Below are 17,690 nucleotides of genomic sequence, written 5' to 3'. Positions count from 1 at the left end.
CAGAGTCCAATCTTTATGCTCCCTAGCAAATTGAAGCCGTTTTTGCCGGTTAGCCTCAGTGGGCTTAAGGCTACACAGCTGTTTAGTCCCAATCCCTTGAGTTCCCTTCACATTGTGCATGTGGAAATGCTCTTACTTTCACTATTAAACATATCCCTGAGTTCTACTGTAGTTTTTCTACGATTTGATTTCACCAAACGTTTAAGTGATCGCCGATCACGATCATTCAAGATTTTTTTCCAACCACATTCCTTCCTCGAAGATGATGTTTCCCCACTGTCCTTCCACTTTTTAATAATGCGTTGGACAGTTCTTAACCCAGTTTTAGTAGTTTCAGCAGCAATCTCCTTAGATGTTTTCTCTGCTTGATGCATGCCAATAATTTGACCCTTCTGAAACAGATTAACATCTTTTCCACAACCACAGGATGTGTCTTTCGACATGGTTGTTTAACAAATGAGAAGCTACTCACTGCATCAGTTAGGGTAAAATAACTAATCACCAATGCAGTAATTATCCAATGAGAGGCTCTTACCTATTTGCTTAGTTAAATCCAGGTGACCTTTTTTTGGCCAGGCAGTGTATATACATATACACTTATACACAAATTCATAAATGCAAACAAAAGTATGTAACCTAACAAATACAGTGGATATAAAAAGCCTAAACACCCTGGTTACAATGCAAGGTTTTTGTTATAATTAATGAGACCAAGATGAATAATTTCAGAACTTTTTCAACACAATTTCAACACAATATTTCCTGAAAACATAAAAACTGATCTTCAGTCCATCAGATAAATAACCTTAGAGAAGATCACTTACCTGGTCAGGATGCCCTCATTCTACACCATTTGTTACAACAAACCCAGTCTTACATTTTCCCTGTTTCAACTTTCCATTTCTTTTCCTTGCCAACTTAACAAGCTCAAATTTGAAATTACCACAAAATGCAGATGTGCAATTATGATAACCTAAACAAGGCCAAGGCACTTAAGCTATCTTATGGATGAAATGTAGACCTCAAGTAAAAACAAAAGAGGGGAGTTTTTACATGTATAAACTTTTTACTATACATAAGAGTTGCCTCGCTGCCTGTCATGCTTAATGACTTATCTGCTTAATTTAATAGATCAAGCAAGTACACACTGCATAGAATTAACATAAAAAAAGCAGTAGGACCAGATGGTGTGCCTGGATAAACTGGCAGTTGCCTTCACACAGATTTTCAACCTCTTTTTGTTAGCTTGGTAATTCCAACCTGCTTTAAACTGGCTGTCACTGTGCTATTAAACAAGACAGTCATTGCAAAGTAATTGAAAAAAAAATTATATCAAATCAATATTTAGTGTGAACACCATTTGTGGAAGTGTACCTAGAAGGTATGGTGCTGTTTTGAAGGCAAAGTCAGGGAATGTGTAGGATTATAGTCTGGTGTATGATTAAAAAATAATATCAGATTGTTACGTGGGTGGAGAAAGGACTCAAGCGCGGGGGTTAAATGAAATAATGATTTTAGTTACTTAAACAAAACAATAAAATCAAAAGACAAAACAGAAACAAAAACAAAATAGAAACCACAATGGACGGCGCTGGGCGCTGCCGGCAACAAAAAACCAAAAGGGAAAAAAATAAAAGATGCTGGACGCAAACCCCGGTCGTTGCGCGAGGAACCGGGCGCGTTACCAGCGCGCCAATGCAGCACGGATGAGGGGGTGAGTGTAAACGCTGAAGGCGCTTCGGTGAGCTGACGCAAGGGTAGCAAATCTCCGCTAATAGCCTAGCCCCAGCACAGCGGTTGGCTAGGGTTTGTTCGCTATCGGCGGACACCTCGCTTAAGGAACCACACCGATCTGAAAGCAGAGAGAAAAGCATATTTGGTTAGTCAAGTTCACAAATGCGGATACGAATCGGGTGATGGCGTGATAGCCGAGCGCTTGACGGCATCACCATCAGGCAGTACGAAACCCACTCGAACTCAGTATAAACCAGTTGGATTCGAACCGGGTAGTGGCGTTTTAGCCGAGCGCTTGACGGCATCGCCACCAGGCAGTTACAGAATCCAATGGGCCACTAGAAAGTGAACGCCCCCGAAATCACCTATGGTGCGGTTCGGGGGGAACAGAAGGCTCCTTCTTTAGCCGCAGCTGGAGACAGTCTGTCCGAGAAAATAGGTAAAGAAAACCAGTTAGTGATAAAGGTAATCAAGCTCCTAATGCGGATTCGAACCGGGGTTGCTGGCGGACCAACCGAACGTTTTACGGAGTCACCACCCAAGGGTTGCAGAATCCAATAGCTAGATTCAATAAGCGAACTATAGCGGTGCGAGATCCAGCGCCGTGTCTTGGGGCTGGCTTCACCCGCTAAAGCTAAATGCTAAGCCAATAATATCGATTAAGCGAACCGGTTATTGACTAAGGTAATCAAGCTCCTAATGTGGATTCGAACCGGGGTTGCTGGCGGACCAACCGAACGTTTTACGGAGTCGCCACCCAACGGTTGCAGAATCCAATAGCTTGGTCACACGGGGCTGGCTTTAACCGCTAATGCTAAATGCTAACGAGGAAATAAAAAGCAGTTCGAGGACTGCACGGCATCGCACCACGCTACTTCTAAGAAAGGTAAAGCAAAGCTAATTACCTCAACCTTGCGGTCTACACACCCTAATGGCCTTATGCCACCAGGGGTACCTCTAAGGCTAAAAAGAAGCGTGGGGGAGCCGTCAGCAGTCCCCACGGACACCGCAGTGCCCAAAACAAAAAAGGAAATGAAGGCAGAAGGTGCGACGCCGGCAGCCTGGCGGCGTGCCCTTAAATAAGGGAACCGCAGCTGCAGGTCGTTCGCCCTAACGAGCTGGCCTATTACTTAAGGCCTAGCTCAGAACTGCTCTGTAAGGCTTGTGACGTCGGGGAAGAGTGGTAAGTCCCACAGACGCCACAGAACCTTACACAGATGATATTGATCAGGTGATGATGATAACAGGTGATGATGATCATCATTCTCATATGTAGGTTGAAACAGTCTAGGAGGCTTAAAACTGGGTAAGGAACAGCCAAACTCTGCTACAAAGGTGAAGTTGTGAAAGACAGTTTTATGTTACAGGTCATACACCATGGCAAGGCACATTGAGCACAGCAACAAGACACAAAATGAGAAAGGTCTCTCCCAGGCAAATATTTCAAAGCAGACTGGGGTTTCAAGATGTGCTGTTCAAGCTCTTTTAAAAAATCATGAAAAAACAGGCAACAATAAGGACTGTACATGCAGTGGTCTGCCAAGGAAACTAAGTATGGCTGGTAAGACACACCATGCTTACATTCTGTCAAAATCGAAAGATGTCCAGCAGTGCCATCAGCTCAGAACTGACAGAAACCAGTGGGACCCAGGTACATCCATCTACTGTTCAGAGAAGTCTGGCCAGAAGAGGTCTTCATTGAAGAATTGTGGCCAAAAAGTCATACCACTGACGTGCCTTAATGTGTGTCATTTTATATTATTAATCTGATAGCATTAATTCTTTGTAACCTATAGGACAGGGGTCACCAACCTTTTCGAAACAGAGGGCTACTTTAGGAGTACTGAGTAAGCCGAAGGGCTACTTGTAGGACACAAACTTCCTGAATCCCATAAAGTTGCATGGTTCACCTTTAATGATAATATTATGATAATGATAATAATAAATATTATATATATTTATTATATAATAAATAAACACATATTTGTGTAAATATTGTTCTTGACAGTTTTGTATGAATGAGCAAATTTGTAGCATTTTGATCAAAATCACACCTTTTTTTTCCACAAATGATCACTTCTGTAGCACTTTTAAGGAAATCATTAAGTCACATCTTCCAATCATGTCCCGTTTGTATCCTGTTTGTACAAATCATGTCCCGTTTGTACTTATCACTACCTTTGTAATGTTTTAGAACAAATCATGAACTCTGTCCCATGTTTGTACAAATTATCAGTTAAGTAAGATTTTTTTAAAAGCTACGATTTAAATGGACGTTTTTGTCACACGTACTGACTGAAGCCTCTCTCCACATTGTGCCGCTCTCTGCCATCGCCCCACGAATGAAACACTTTTCCTCCAAATCATTGTGAAAATATTAAGTTTTCTTTCGCTTTTCTGACGTTTTATTATTATTATTATTATTATTATTATTATAAACCGCATCTCAGTCCCCGTCGTAGCTGCGCAAGCATAGCTTGCTTGTCTCAGCGTTATGCGCACGATATAAAACCCTGCACCCAGACAAGAGCTCATATAAACATACAACATTTCTGTTTTTAAAATGTTATATTCACTATTGTCATTTTCAAATCTACATCAATACAAGTGTTATTGATTCAAAAAGAGCAGCAACACAAATACAATTTTTAGACGGAGCTCTCTAGTCACTAGTACTATTTTAGAACATGTCCTGCTGGGTTGGTGACCCCTGCTATAGGCTTATACATATTTATTTACCACTGTACGAAAGTTTCACCTAAAGGTTTCACCTAAAAACTCACAATGTGACATTACTTGGCTTCGCCATATTTAAAGCACGAGGAGGGACCAAACAAGTGGTATGGAAGTTCTCGTGAAAGTTTGTTGTTAACACTGATGTTTGCTTATATCTTACAGGCCTTACAGACATTACAAGTCACATCATAGGAACAGCCATGCCAGTAACCTCATCTACCCCCAACTGCTGCAGCAATCTCAAACAGTGGTGGTAGGTGGGCTCTGGAACTGTCAACCAGCTGTCCAAAAAGCTGACTTCATCTCAGCTTTTGCATTATGTCACTCCCTCGACTTCCTGGAACTGACTGAGACATGGATCACCACTGAAAACACCAGCAGCCTTATACGCATTCCTACACCTTCTCTCATACACCGAGCGGATCCGGTAGGGCTGGCGGTACAAGTTTGCTCTTGACCAAGAAATGGCACTTTACTCCTGTTAACCTTTCTCATCTTTACTAAATTTTATGCTGTTACTGTTACCTTTCCAATAACCCTTCATATTATTGTTGTCTATAGGTTACTTGGCTCATTGGGAGCCTTCATAGAAGAGCTGGATATTCTTCTGAGTTTCCTCCCTTCAGATAGGACTCCTCTGACTCTTCTAGGAGACTTTAATCTTGCTACTGACAAACTTCAATCTTCTTGTCTTCTTCCTCTCCTTTCATGTTTCGACCTCCTCTTTAAACACAGCCCTCTGAAAAAGGCAATCTTCTGGACCTGGTCTTCAGCCGTCCATCCTCTGAGCTTGATCTCACCGTCACCCCACTTCACCTCTCTGACCATACTTTTTCAAGAATAGTCCTGTACTAGTAATAGTCCTGAATAAGTCTTGGGCCACATTGGGCTGATTTGTGCTTGGACACCAGAAATCCCAGCTTGTGGCTAATTTTTTAACAATTATTTTTATTTTTTACTACTACTACTATTATTGGGGATCTAAGCTTAGATTGGTGTGTAAAGCCAATCATTCTCTGTGATTTCAAAATGCAAAAATGACCTTTAATGTTCCAGAAAAAAAACACAATGTAAGCTGTACCAAAAGTACTACCATAGATCATGCATTTCATACCAGTGAGCAATAATGTAAAAAATAGGAAAGGACAACAAAAGAAAAAAGGACTAAAAGACTAGACTATATCTACCTTACCTAGACTATATAAACCATCACCTAACCATTATAAACCATGTTGGCAAATTTTATTTGGTTAGCTTTTGGTATAAATTACTGATTTAGTCATTTTATATTTTATCATTTATTTCCACTAATACTAATACTCATGCTTGGTTACAGTCAGAAAAAATATTGGCAAACAAATAAACATTAAGTGGATAAAAAGACTTGGGTGTGACTTTAGGTTGGATATGGATAAATTAATACTTTCAAACAATACACTAAAATAGGTAGAAAGTTAACAATTTCTGTAGCTGTACTGATTTAAAAGACTGCACTAAAGAACCGGAGTAAGCTACAGTATTATGTTATTTTAAAGGTGATGTCATAAAGATTTTAAACATTTAGCACTTCTTTAAAAAAATCAGCACATTAAGTCAACAAGGTGCAGGATTTTTCTCTATTTCAGCAGCCTACTGATTAATTTCTAGGAATAAATATCACATCCATGAAACCTGCTTGCCCTGGGCACCCAGACTAGTGATATGTCTACCCTTACATCCTAATCTTTATACAGTATAGTTTATATGTACTGTGTATATAAAGTTATTTACTCTTACCAATTGGTCCAACTGGTTTTCTTTTGAACTCTCTCCGATTGTAGGCTTCTTCTACAGCCATTAAAAATGCAGGCATTTGCTCACCAAAACGCCGGACTTCATCCTTTTTGCTACAGTTCATGGCAGTAAGTTCACGCCGTTTTAATTCAAGTGCATGCTGAAACTCCTGCTCTTCTTGCCTAAAAAAATCAAATAGTGCTCAACTATTCTAACTTAAAATTGCTTAAAAAAACTAAAATACACAGTAAGTATAGTACACATATAAACAAATGCATAAGGTGCAATAGAATTCATATACATAATAAATGACTGCTTAACAGTATTTACCATAGGCAGCTTAGACTACTATAACTAATAGCTGTTATATAACTCATTAAATCTTATTATTTAACCATAATAATCACTTCAGATAAATGTTGAGATGTTTGGCCTATTGAGGCTGCAAGCTTTACATGGAGTCATATTATTACTGCTATGAGTATAGACCTAAAGTTTTAGATTACGTTTTAATACAGGCTAAGAGTATTGCTTCATACATTATGGGTGGCTTCCTAGGATTTGTGTATAGAAATGCATATAGTTTGGTTTTAATTTGGCTGTTATTAAGTAAAGCTACCACTAAATACATCGTTTTGTTGAGAGTAATTTGCAAACAAATGTTTTCTATATTCTAATGTGGCACATCATTATCCATTTTTTCTGTTGTCGTTAATAAATTTAAGCTGTTATTATTTTAATAGGGCAAGCTGCTAAAAACCTTACACTTTTCATGCTTTTCTTATGCAACAGGAAATAGATACAATTTATTAGTTAAATATTTTTAAAGATTTTCCAAAAGATTTTCCAAACTCCGTAAACAAAACAGATATCGATGCTGCTATGCAACACCAGCAATTTAAATTGAACTGTATGTCATATAAACAAATCCCTTTTACAAGATACCTTTATCTTTGATTGGGGCTTGTTTGTCCAACATCTGATTAATGTGAAGATGAGATTTAAAATTAAGCTTAAACCCAAAACTTTAGACTTATTTGAAATCGTTTTGAATTATGTTTGAATGATGACAATTTCAAATGCTCTTTAAGCAACTTTAATTCTTTAAACAAAATTAAAAATTCATACTGATTCTAAAAGAAACATAACTATACAAATTTAATTGGTTTAAAAAAAGTATAGCAGTGTAACTAATAAACTCAATATATAAATTATTTTAAGCCACTGTTAGACCCATTAAGTTTAGCAGGATAATGTTATAAGAAATGTGTGTATAAGATGCTGGTTGCTTTAGTTTTGGTAGTAGTAAGGTTACAATGTTCAGGAATTTCAAGTCATAACGTAATGGTTTCAACTGAAATTAGATCAACTGCATTTGCAATTTCAAAATGTGGGTCATTCCTACAATTCGGTAAATGTAAGTAAATTTTAAACAATACAATTTCTAAACATCTTACTGAAATAACTAACACTTTCAAATACTAAACACAATGTTTTCTACACCCCAAAATAAAATTACTGTATAGATACTGTTTTTATCTCTTAGATACCAGAGGTTTTCCCATGTCCCCAGTGCTACACATTCTGATTTAGTGATGGATATATAAGGTTTAATCATGAAAATATCTCAGTCTTTCAATACTGTTTAAAAAGTTTGCTTAAGTCCCTCTAAACCTTGGATTTTTTTTTCTTTATGAGTTTCATTTTATTGCTGATTGTAAGGGTTTTTCACATGTCCCTCATGTTGCTGTCCACCCTGTTATTTCTTACTACTGTCTCTTAAAATAAATAGCTGTTTTGCATCATTTCCTGGAGCTCACATGATCTTTTTGGAGGGAAAACAACTGTGGAAGATGAGTGGCTAATTCCTCATTTTATCCTAAAAGTCTTATATGGTCAACCATAACATGTCCACCCTGTTATGGGATATATTAGAAAAAGCAATACGATTTGATAAACATACTAAAAACCAGAGAATTCTTTGTCTGAATTCACTTTTATGCTAGCATGGTTTTGCTCACTCGCTAGCTAATGGCTAATTTTATGTCAGAATGTCCACCCTGTTATGGTTCACCCTGTTACAACCTAATATGTATAAAAGGGTGGACGTCACAGTGTATATGAGGTGCATGTGTAATTTATATAGCTTTATTATTCAGTTTGGTTATAATAATAACAGAAATATTGATATTATGTGTGCATAAAGAATGGCCTTAAGTGCAGCTGAAAGACAGAAACACAACAGTTATGCATTTGTCCGTAACAGGGTGGACATCCCGGGTCAGAGACTGCATTAAAAATGTTTTAATAAAACCTACAGCTTGTGTGCTTGCTTGAGCTTGACCAGTATTAGTTTGGAAAAGTATAACGTCCTTTTTATAATAAAACATGAAAAACAAATAAAAAGTGTTTCATTTTCAAAATGTCTTAAGGTCCAAAAGGCAACCAATCCCAGGAATGACCCATGTCTGTTTTTATTGTATATAAAGCTGTATTTCGTCCTGTTTATTTGTTAAGCACAGTCATGTGAAAAAGTTAGGACACCCCACAAGAACCTTTGTCTTTTTGAACATATGGACATTTGAGCTTCATTTGAACAGTACTGAGAGATGGCACTTATATAACTAAACAAATAAAACTGAAAAAATTACTTTTAAACTCAAGTTGTAAAACGTAATGAACAAAAATTTAAATTTATTGTGAGGAAAAAGTTAGGACGTCCTATGCCCTTATAGCTGGTATTTCCCCCTTTGGCTGAAATAACCATTTGACGTTTCCTATTACCACCTACCAGTCCCTGACATCGACTGGGAGAAAGTTTTTCCCACTCCTCCATGCAGAATTCTTTCAGCCGTGTGAGGTTTGAAGGGTTTCTTGAATGCACAGCCCGTTTCAAATCACCCCACAGCATCTCAATAGGATTAAAATCCAGGCTTTGACTTGGCCATTCCTGAACTCTACATTTCTTTCTTTTGAGCCATTCCTTAGTGGATTTACAGGAATATTTGGGGTTGTTGGCATGTTGCATGGTCCACCTCCGCTTCAGTCTTACATTTTCCTCAAGCACCCTCTGATACAGTGAAGAATTCATCATGGATTGCACCTGATGTGGTGCATCTGATTTAAATTTTAGACATTTTAAGTAGTAATAAATGTGGAGGTGTCCTAACTTTTTCCTCACAATAAATTTCAAGTTTTGTTTATTACATTTTACAACTTGTGTTTAAAAGTAATTTTTAAAATTTTTTAAATGTTCATATGTGTAAATATGTTTAAAAAGACAAAGGTTTTTATGGGGTGTCCTAACTTTTTCACATGATTGCAGATTGACTTATTTTGTCATTTACTATTTTTCAGTAAGGACAACTACACACTACACTCTAACTCTAACTACACATCAGTATTTATTTTTTATATTACTGACCTCATCTTACTGAGCTTCTCCTTGACAGTGACACGAGCCATCTGAAATTGATCGATCTGGTGAGTCAGAGAAGACTCCTGGAAAGTCAGAGCATCCAACTCAGCCTGAATGAATTTCATCTGTTCCATACGGGTCTGATTTGCAGTTGCATTTGACTGATGGATACTTGGGGAAAAAAATACATGTCAGTGTCATGTGCTATCATATTAAAATGTAGTAGTAGTTAATGTATTCATAATTGTGTGCACATACTTCTGCTTTAGTTCACTGATGCGCTTTGTGAGCTGTTCTTTGTCCCTCTCCAAGTCTCTTAAATTGCTCTTTTGTTTATGAAACCCAGTCTAGGTAAAAAAAGAAAGTGTCTTAACAACAAACAATATATTTGTCTTGGACGTTGTGTGGAAATAAGTTATATGAAACTACTAAAGTAAACCATCATTCACAATCAACAGGAAATAAAAAATAAAAACATCAAAAATAGACTTGGGCCATATAGATTAATATGATTTAGTATGCACAACGTATGTCCCTTTTTTAAATTTGTGCGAACCTTTCTCACAGTCCACATTTTACAGAACATGAGTTCTTGAACACTTTAAAATAGGCAAACTTAATTCCAAGACAAACAACCTTCTCCAAAACATTTACTATATAGTTTGATGGGCCCACTGATTGGCCCACTGTATTTTTACTTTTCTCAAAAATCTAATTTTGCAAATAAACCTAAATTAACAACACTGTTAAAAAATATTGATGGAACCTAGACCTCAAAACAAAAAGAAAAGTAGGACAAAGAAGACCACTTTAATCTGCGACAGCACAAATTTTACTGTGCCTTCGGACCCATTTAATGGACAATACCTCTTGATTCAGTGCTATGTGTACATGCACACTATCAATCTAAATAATATCAGGTTCTGGCAGAATTCTGATTATTCAAATGGTCATGAAAACAGCATACTTTGATTATCTATGTGATTGAACAGTCATTTCAGTTTAAGGTAACCCTATGTCTACATTGCTTTTAAGTAGGGATGCACCGATCCAACTTTTTCAGTTCCGATACCGATCCGATACATATACTTTGCATATCGGTCGATACCCGATACCGATCTGATACCATTGTTGAATTAATAAACCGTATACTTTATCATGTGGGAAAGACTTAAGGCATCAGGATTGACTTAAACATTACTAAGTTTGCAAAACAAAATATAATTAACACAGATATAAATGTACTGAACTGCTATTTATTTGTCAACAAAATAATAAACAATTGTGTGTCACACTTGAACCCTCTGTGTGCTCCTGTGTGCCACGCCCCTCACCAGCACACACTGTCTCCTGCCACACCCTGATTGGTTCATGTGGACTAATTATCTCCAGCTGCTCCTTATTTAAGGAGGCAGCTTTTGTGCAGACCTTGGGAACTATTGTACTATTCTGGCTCAGGTCTGGCTCAGGTCTGGCTCAGGTCTGGCTCAGGTCTGGCTCAGGTCTGGCTCAGGTCTGGCTCACACACTGTCTCCTGCCACACCCTGATTGGTTCATGTGGACTAATTATCTCCAGCTGCTCCTTATTTAAGGAGGCAGCTTTTGTGCAGACCTTGGGAACTATTGTACTATTCTGGCTCAGGTCTGGCTCAGGTCTGGCTCAGGTCTGGCTCGTCAGGTTAACTCATGTTTCGTTTCTAAGTCATGTTTCTAAGTCATGTTCCTTGCTATTGTTCCTAGTCATGTTCTTAGTTATTGTTCCTAGTCATGTTCCTTGCTATTGTTCCTAGCTCCAGTTTGTTCCTAGCTCCAGGTTATTCCTAGCTCCAGGTTATTCCTAGCTCCAGTTTGTTCCTTGCTATTATTCCTAGCTCCAGGTCGTTACTCACTCTTGTGTTTAGCTCTCGTTCCTAGCTCTGTTACTAGCTCTTGTGTTTAGCTCTCGTTCCTAGCTATGTTACTAGCTCTTGTGTTTAGCTCTCGTTACTCGCTGTTACTAGCTCTTGTGTTTAGCTCTCGTTACTAGCTATGTTACTAGCTCTTGTGTTTAGCTCTCGTTACTCGCTATGTTACTAGCTCTTGTGTTTAGCTCTCGTTACTCGCTATGTTACTAGCTCTTGTGTTTAGCTCTCGTTACTCGCTATGTTACTAGCTCTTGTGTTTAGCTCTTGTGATTATCTTTTGTTACTAATAAATTATTAGTTTTTTGCATCTCTGCGTGTGTCCGCCCCTTCTGTCTCGCCACTTAGCCCCGAGTGACATAATAGTTTTTACATTTACATTTAGCAGACGCTTTTATCCAAAGCGACTTACACAATGAGCTGAACACGATGAGCAATTGAGGGTTAAGGGCCTTGCTCAGGGACCCAACAGTGGCAACTTGGTGGTGGCGGGGCTTGAACCGGCAACCTTCTGCTTACTAGTCCATACCTTAACCACTGAGCTATCACTGCCCATAATAGTTACCCATCATAGGACACAGCGAGATGTTTTTGTTGTATACATTCCCGGAGTTTAACTCCATGAGGTTTCCTCAGACCTTACCGCTAAGTAGGCCAGCTCCATATGATGGAAGCGACTCATTTGTCGAAGGCTTCCTTCTGCAGAGCTAGATCTACCTGCAGAACCTTCAGGACCCCCAGCCAGCTGAAATCGACCAGGTACGGTTCTTGATGTCCAGACTGAGGGGTGCCGCTCGTGAGTGGGCCAGGCAGCTGTGGTCTGACAGGGGAGCTGTGCTGAACTCGGTTAAGGTGTTCGAGGGCCTCATGAGAGCCAAATTTACAGGAGAAAACTCCTATGATTTTAGTATAGGGAAGTTCGCTAAACCTCCTGTACCCATTGGTGACGCTCCACACAGCAAAGCGCCCACTGCAGCTTATACCCGGCATCCAGTGCCCACTGGGGAGGTTTAATTTCCCTCAGTGCCCACTGCTGATGTGGTTCGGGTGCCAGTGCCCACTTCTAATGCTCGTGACCATCCCACGTCCTTGTTAGGAGCCAGTCAGGATCCTTTGTTTAGTCTTGCTCCTTGTAATGACCCCAAGGGCTCCAGGGGTCTTTTTGTTTGTTCACTGGCTCCAGTTTCAGGTACTCAAGTTCGGGTGAGTCCTTTGCCGGTTCCGTCTGTTTTAACGACTCCTAATCAGTCTGAAACTTTGTATAGTCCAGTTAATTCTGTCAGTCCGTCGATCTTGCCTGTTTCTAGTCCATCTGCCCAGATCTGTCCTGGGTCTAAGTCAGGTTCAGTAAGTCCTAGTTTGTCTGGTCATGCCTGTTTAGTCAGCCAGTCTGTCATGTCTTGTCCGTCTGTCCAGGTCAGTCATGTCTCTAAGTCAGGTTCCATGAGTTCTAGTTTGTCTAGTCCTGTTCCGTGTTCATCTGTCTCTGTCGGTTCTAGGTGTCAGTCAGCAGGTCAGGGTTTCAAAAATGGTCTGTTTGTACGTTTGGGCCCTCCTGCCACCCAGACAGAGTCGAAAAGTTCCAAGTCCTCTCCAGTTTTGTTTCCTGTCAAAGTTCCAAGTTTTATGTTCCAGCCTGCAGAGTTCAAGCCACAGTCTACTACAGACAATTCTCCTTCAGCTCTGCTGCTGCCGGCTTCAGGTTCCAAGCAGCTGACTCAAGAAGCTTCTCCAGGTTCCAAGCAGCTGATTCAAGAAGCTTCTCCAGGTTCCAAGCAGCTGAGTCAAGAAGCCTCTTCAGGTTCCAAGCAGCTGAATCAAGAAACCTCTTCAGGTTCAATTCAAGGAGTTTCTCAAGGGTGTTCCCGAGTTGGCGCCCCCCGATGGTGCTCCTGTTCCCGAGTCGACGCCCATGATGGCGCTTATGCTCTCAGGCCGGCACCTCCAGAGGATGCTTCTGAACTCTCGTTGGCGCCCCAGATGGCGCTTCTGCTCTCAAGTTGGCGCCCCCAATGGCGCTTCTGCTCTCAAGTCAGCAACCCCAGAGGGTGCTTTTGAACTCTCGTTGGTGCCCTCCGACGGCATTTCTGAACTCTCGTTAGCACCCCTAGATGGTGCTCCTGGCTCCTCATCAGCGTCCCACAACGGCACTTCTGTTCCCTTGTTGGCGTCCCAAGATGGCACTTCTGGACTCTCGTTGGTGCCCCCCGACGGCACATCTGGATTTCCGTCGGCAGTCCACGTCACAGCCCTTTTGTCACACCTGCCTCAGGACTATTTAATGACTTCAAATTTGCCCCGCAGGGCCCAGGACCTCCTGGTTTTTGTTTTTTTGTATGAAAGGCTCTCCAGGAGTAGAGCCTTTGGGGGGGGGGGGGGGGGGGGCATCTGTCACACTTGAACCCTCTGTGTGCTCCTGTGTGCCACGCCCCTTACCAGCACACACTCTGTCTCCTGCCACACCCTGATTGGTTCATGTGGACTAATTATCTCCAGCTGCTCCTTATTTAAGGAGGCAGCTTTTGTGCAGACTTTGGGAACTATTGAACTATTTTGGCTAGGTTTGGCTCAGGTCTCTGGTCTTGCTCATCAGGTTAACTTGTGTTTCGTCATGTTTCTAAGTCATGTTTCTAAGTCATGTTTCTAAGTCATGTTTCTAAGTCATGTTTCTAGCTATTGTTCCTAGTCATGTTCTTAGTTATTGTTCCTAGTCATGTTCCTTGCTATTGTTCCTAGCTCCAGGTTATTCCTAGCTCCAGGTTATTCCTAGCTCCAGTTTGTTCCTAGCTCCAGTTTGTTCCTAGCTCCAGGTTATTCCTAGCTCCAGGTTATTCTTAGCTCCAGGTTATTCCTAGCTCCAGTTTGTTCTTAGTTATGTTCCTTGCTATTATTCCTAGCTCCAGGTCGTTACTAGCTCTTGTGTTTAACTCTCGTTCCTAGCTCTGTTACTAGCTCTTGTGTTTAGCTCTCGTTACTAGCTCTTGTGTTTAGCTCTCATTACTCGCTATGTTACTAGCTCTTGTGTTTAGCTCTCGTTACTAGCTATGTTACTAGCTCTTGTGTTTAGCTCTCGTTACTCGCTATGTTACTAGCTCTTGTGTTTAGCTCTCGTTACTCGCTATGTTACTAGCTCTTGTGTTTAGCTCTTGTGATTATCTTTTGTTACTAATAAATTCTTAGTTTTTTTGCATCTCTGCGTGTGTCCGCCCCTTCTGTCTCGCCACTTAGCCCCCGTGACATTGTGCAGGACCTTGGCACAGCATTCAAATTCAAAATAAAAAAGTTTAAATATTTTCTTAAATATTTCTTCTTAAAATTTTTAAATAAATTAAATGTATCAGCTGAAACTGAAGTAGTTACACAAACAGTAATCAATCTTATTTTTTAAATATGTAGTGTAAACAGTAATTCAAAATAAAATCTAGCAGCGGAAGAACCTAAGAATAAACGAATATCTTGGTACAATACAATCAGTAATCAAACACTGTAAACAAGCAAACATCTAGTGCAATTCAACATAAAGGGTGTGTTGGAGAAGCTAGCGATCTCTCTACATATACAGCATTTTACGTCATCCTGTGTGCGCCGATAATGAGACTGTTAGAAATCCTAGATGCCTTAAATTCCTCACTTCTGAGGTATCTTAATATTTCAATGTTATTTTGGTTTAAGAACGAGTGAGCGTCCGACGCTGCCTTGGTGATCAAGGCAATCTTAGCATTCATTGCGGGTCGGGTGCTCTTCTCTCACAGAAAAATAAACATGGCTGACGGGGCGGAGAAACGAATGGAGTTATTATCAAACGTAAATAAAATATTACTGATTTTTAACCTGTATAAAGTGTTTTTATTTGCAAGTTCGAGCTTGTCAGGAAATGTAACCGTTATGGGTACATGAAGGGAGGTGTTATATTGATGTTAGCGTGCTGTGCTACCTCAATTCATTGGTTTTAATGGCAAGATGCTAAATGCTAAACGTGAAACCCGATGGAAGCGCTGTCTAAGTAGCGCGTTCGAATAATATTGACTTATTAGAATCCTCTCTACTGAGGCAGCGTATCGGCCCCATGGATCGGCCTAATTATCCGATACCCGATCTATCTCATTTTGGTAATATCGGGACCGATATCTGATCTTAATATCGGATCGGTGCATCCCTACTTTTAAGTTTCAAAAAGGATCCATATTTTAAGCTATGTGTGCTGAATAAATAATGGAAATGTGAGAGCTCCTTAAATATGTACTCTTATGATGACTTGCTTCTTGTACTTAACTCTTGCAGCTAATAACTGCAGCTAAAACAGCTCTTTTCAGGTTTAATCTAGCGAAAGTAGTTCCCTAAGAAATTCCAACTATAGCTGTCTCAAATTAAAAAGTTATAATCAGTATAAAAACAACTGTTTTAAAAGCATAATCACATTAAACACCATGTGTTGCCTTCCATTGTATATTATATAATTCATCTTGTTGTGTATTTATACATGACATTTAGCAGACAATTATCCAAAGTGACAGTTGTGACCATGTACAATCCAGACAATTGAGAGTTAGGGGTTTTATATAAACCCTCAGCCTTTGCATCATGCCATTCTCTAGACTTCCTGGCACTGACAGACATGGATGTCTGAAGAGAACTCAACTACCCCACTTATTGATAGAATCTGGCAGGGGTGGTGGTACAGATTTGCTCTTGATCAAGAAATTGCATTGACCCCATTAGTCTTTTACATCTTAACATGTATGTCACATTGTTTCTGTTACCTACCCAATAACCCTTCACATTATTGTTGTCTATAGGCCACCTGAATCATTAGAAGACTTCTGGGCGATTATCTTCCCTGCATATGGGACTCCTCTACTACTGGGATACTTTAACCTCCCTGATGACAAGCTCCAGTCTTCTCCCTCTCCTGTCTTCCCTCATTATTATCTTCCCTGCATATGGGACTCCTCTACTACTGGGATACTTTAACCTCCCTGATGACAAGCTCCAGTCTTCTCCCTCTCCTGTCTTCCCTCAGCCCTCCAACACAAAAATAATTCAATCTGCTGAACCTGGTCTTCAGCAGATCCTCCTTGGCTATTAACCTCACCATGACCCCACTTCACACCTCTAACCATCATTTTGTGTCCTTTTCTTCTCATCTCCTAAACCTATATACAGTTTTCCTACTGAACAAAAACTTCACTCCCTATCTCCTTCTTATCTGATCTCCAACATCCTAACTTCCCTGCCACATGCTAATGCATTTTCTATCCTCACACACAACTCTGCTACTTGATACCGTCCTCTCCTCACTTTCAATCCACCATATCTTTCCTCTATATCCCAAACCAGGAAAACCTACCCACCGTGCTCCTTGGCTTTCAGATGAACTGCAAAGCGACAGAGAAAAATTAAAAGCAGCTTCATTCTACAAGATAAAGCTTGAACAGTATGCTACAGATCCACGTAAGCTTAATGCAATCTTCTATTTACTCTTGAATCCTCCTCTCTCCCTCTGTCCATCGTCCCTACTGCTGCTGACTTTGGTGGAATGAACTCCCCCTGTCTGTTCAAACATCTGAGTCTCTTGTCATCTCTAAAAGATGATTAAAGACCCACCTTTTTACTAATCACTTAATATGAAACTAACATGCACTTACTAATCGGCTACACTAGTAATAATAATAACAATAACTTTTTCCTTTATTTTTGTTTTAACAGGGTTTTAGCAGTTTTGTATTCTTAAACCATTGTCTACTTAAGCTAGAGTAAGGAAATTTTTACTAAGTAGGAACTTCTGTAAGTAAGCTGAATCCCGAAAATGTATTACTAACCCCTTTATAGAAACTTTATAAAAATGCAGTTTGTAAAAGCCAGGCAGACTTTCCTCACAAAATCCATAGCAATCAGCTTTATATAAAAAGTATTGGTACCGCTTCTGCTGCCAAAACAGCCCTGACCCATCGAGGCATGGACTCCACTAGACCCCTGAAGGTGTGCTGTGATATCTGGCACCAAGATGTTAGCAGCAGATCCTTTAACTCCTGTAAGTTGCAAGGTGGGCCTCCATGGATCAGACTTGTTTGTCCAACACATCCCACAGATGCTCGACTGGATTAAGATCTGGGGAATTTGAAGGCCAA

At 39.9% G+C, this 17,690-nt stretch overlaps 1 protein-coding gene across 3 annotated transcripts in view; it reads right to left on the bottom strand.

Moving 5' to 3' along the window:
* si:dkey-119f1.1 (Structural maintenance of chromosomes protein 6-like) overlaps window positions 1-17,690 on the bottom strand; it is a 164,488-nt gene that overhangs the window by 90,195 nt on the left and 56,603 nt on the right. For all 3 annotated transcript variants that reach the window (XM_063004092.1, XM_063004094.1, XM_063004093.1), the window contains 3 exons: window positions 9,920-10,008; window positions 9,668-9,832; window positions 6,247-6,425 (listed from right to left, as the gene is read on the bottom strand). In XM_063004092.1, coding sequence (XP_062860162.1) covers window positions 6,247-6,425; window positions 9,668-9,832; window positions 9,920-10,008 — 433 coding nt within the window. The remainder of the gene's footprint in view (window positions 1-6,246; window positions 6,426-9,667; window positions 9,833-9,919; window positions 10,009-17,690) is intronic.

The sequence above is a fragment of the Trichomycterus rosablanca genome, chromosome 11, assembly GCF_030014385.1.
Source record: "Trichomycterus rosablanca isolate fTriRos1 chromosome 11, fTriRos1.hap1, whole genome shotgun sequence".
Taxonomy (NCBI): domain Eukaryota; kingdom Metazoa; phylum Chordata; class Actinopteri; order Siluriformes; family Trichomycteridae; genus Trichomycterus; species Trichomycterus rosablanca.
This window is presented reverse-complemented; position numbering and strand designations above follow the sequence as displayed.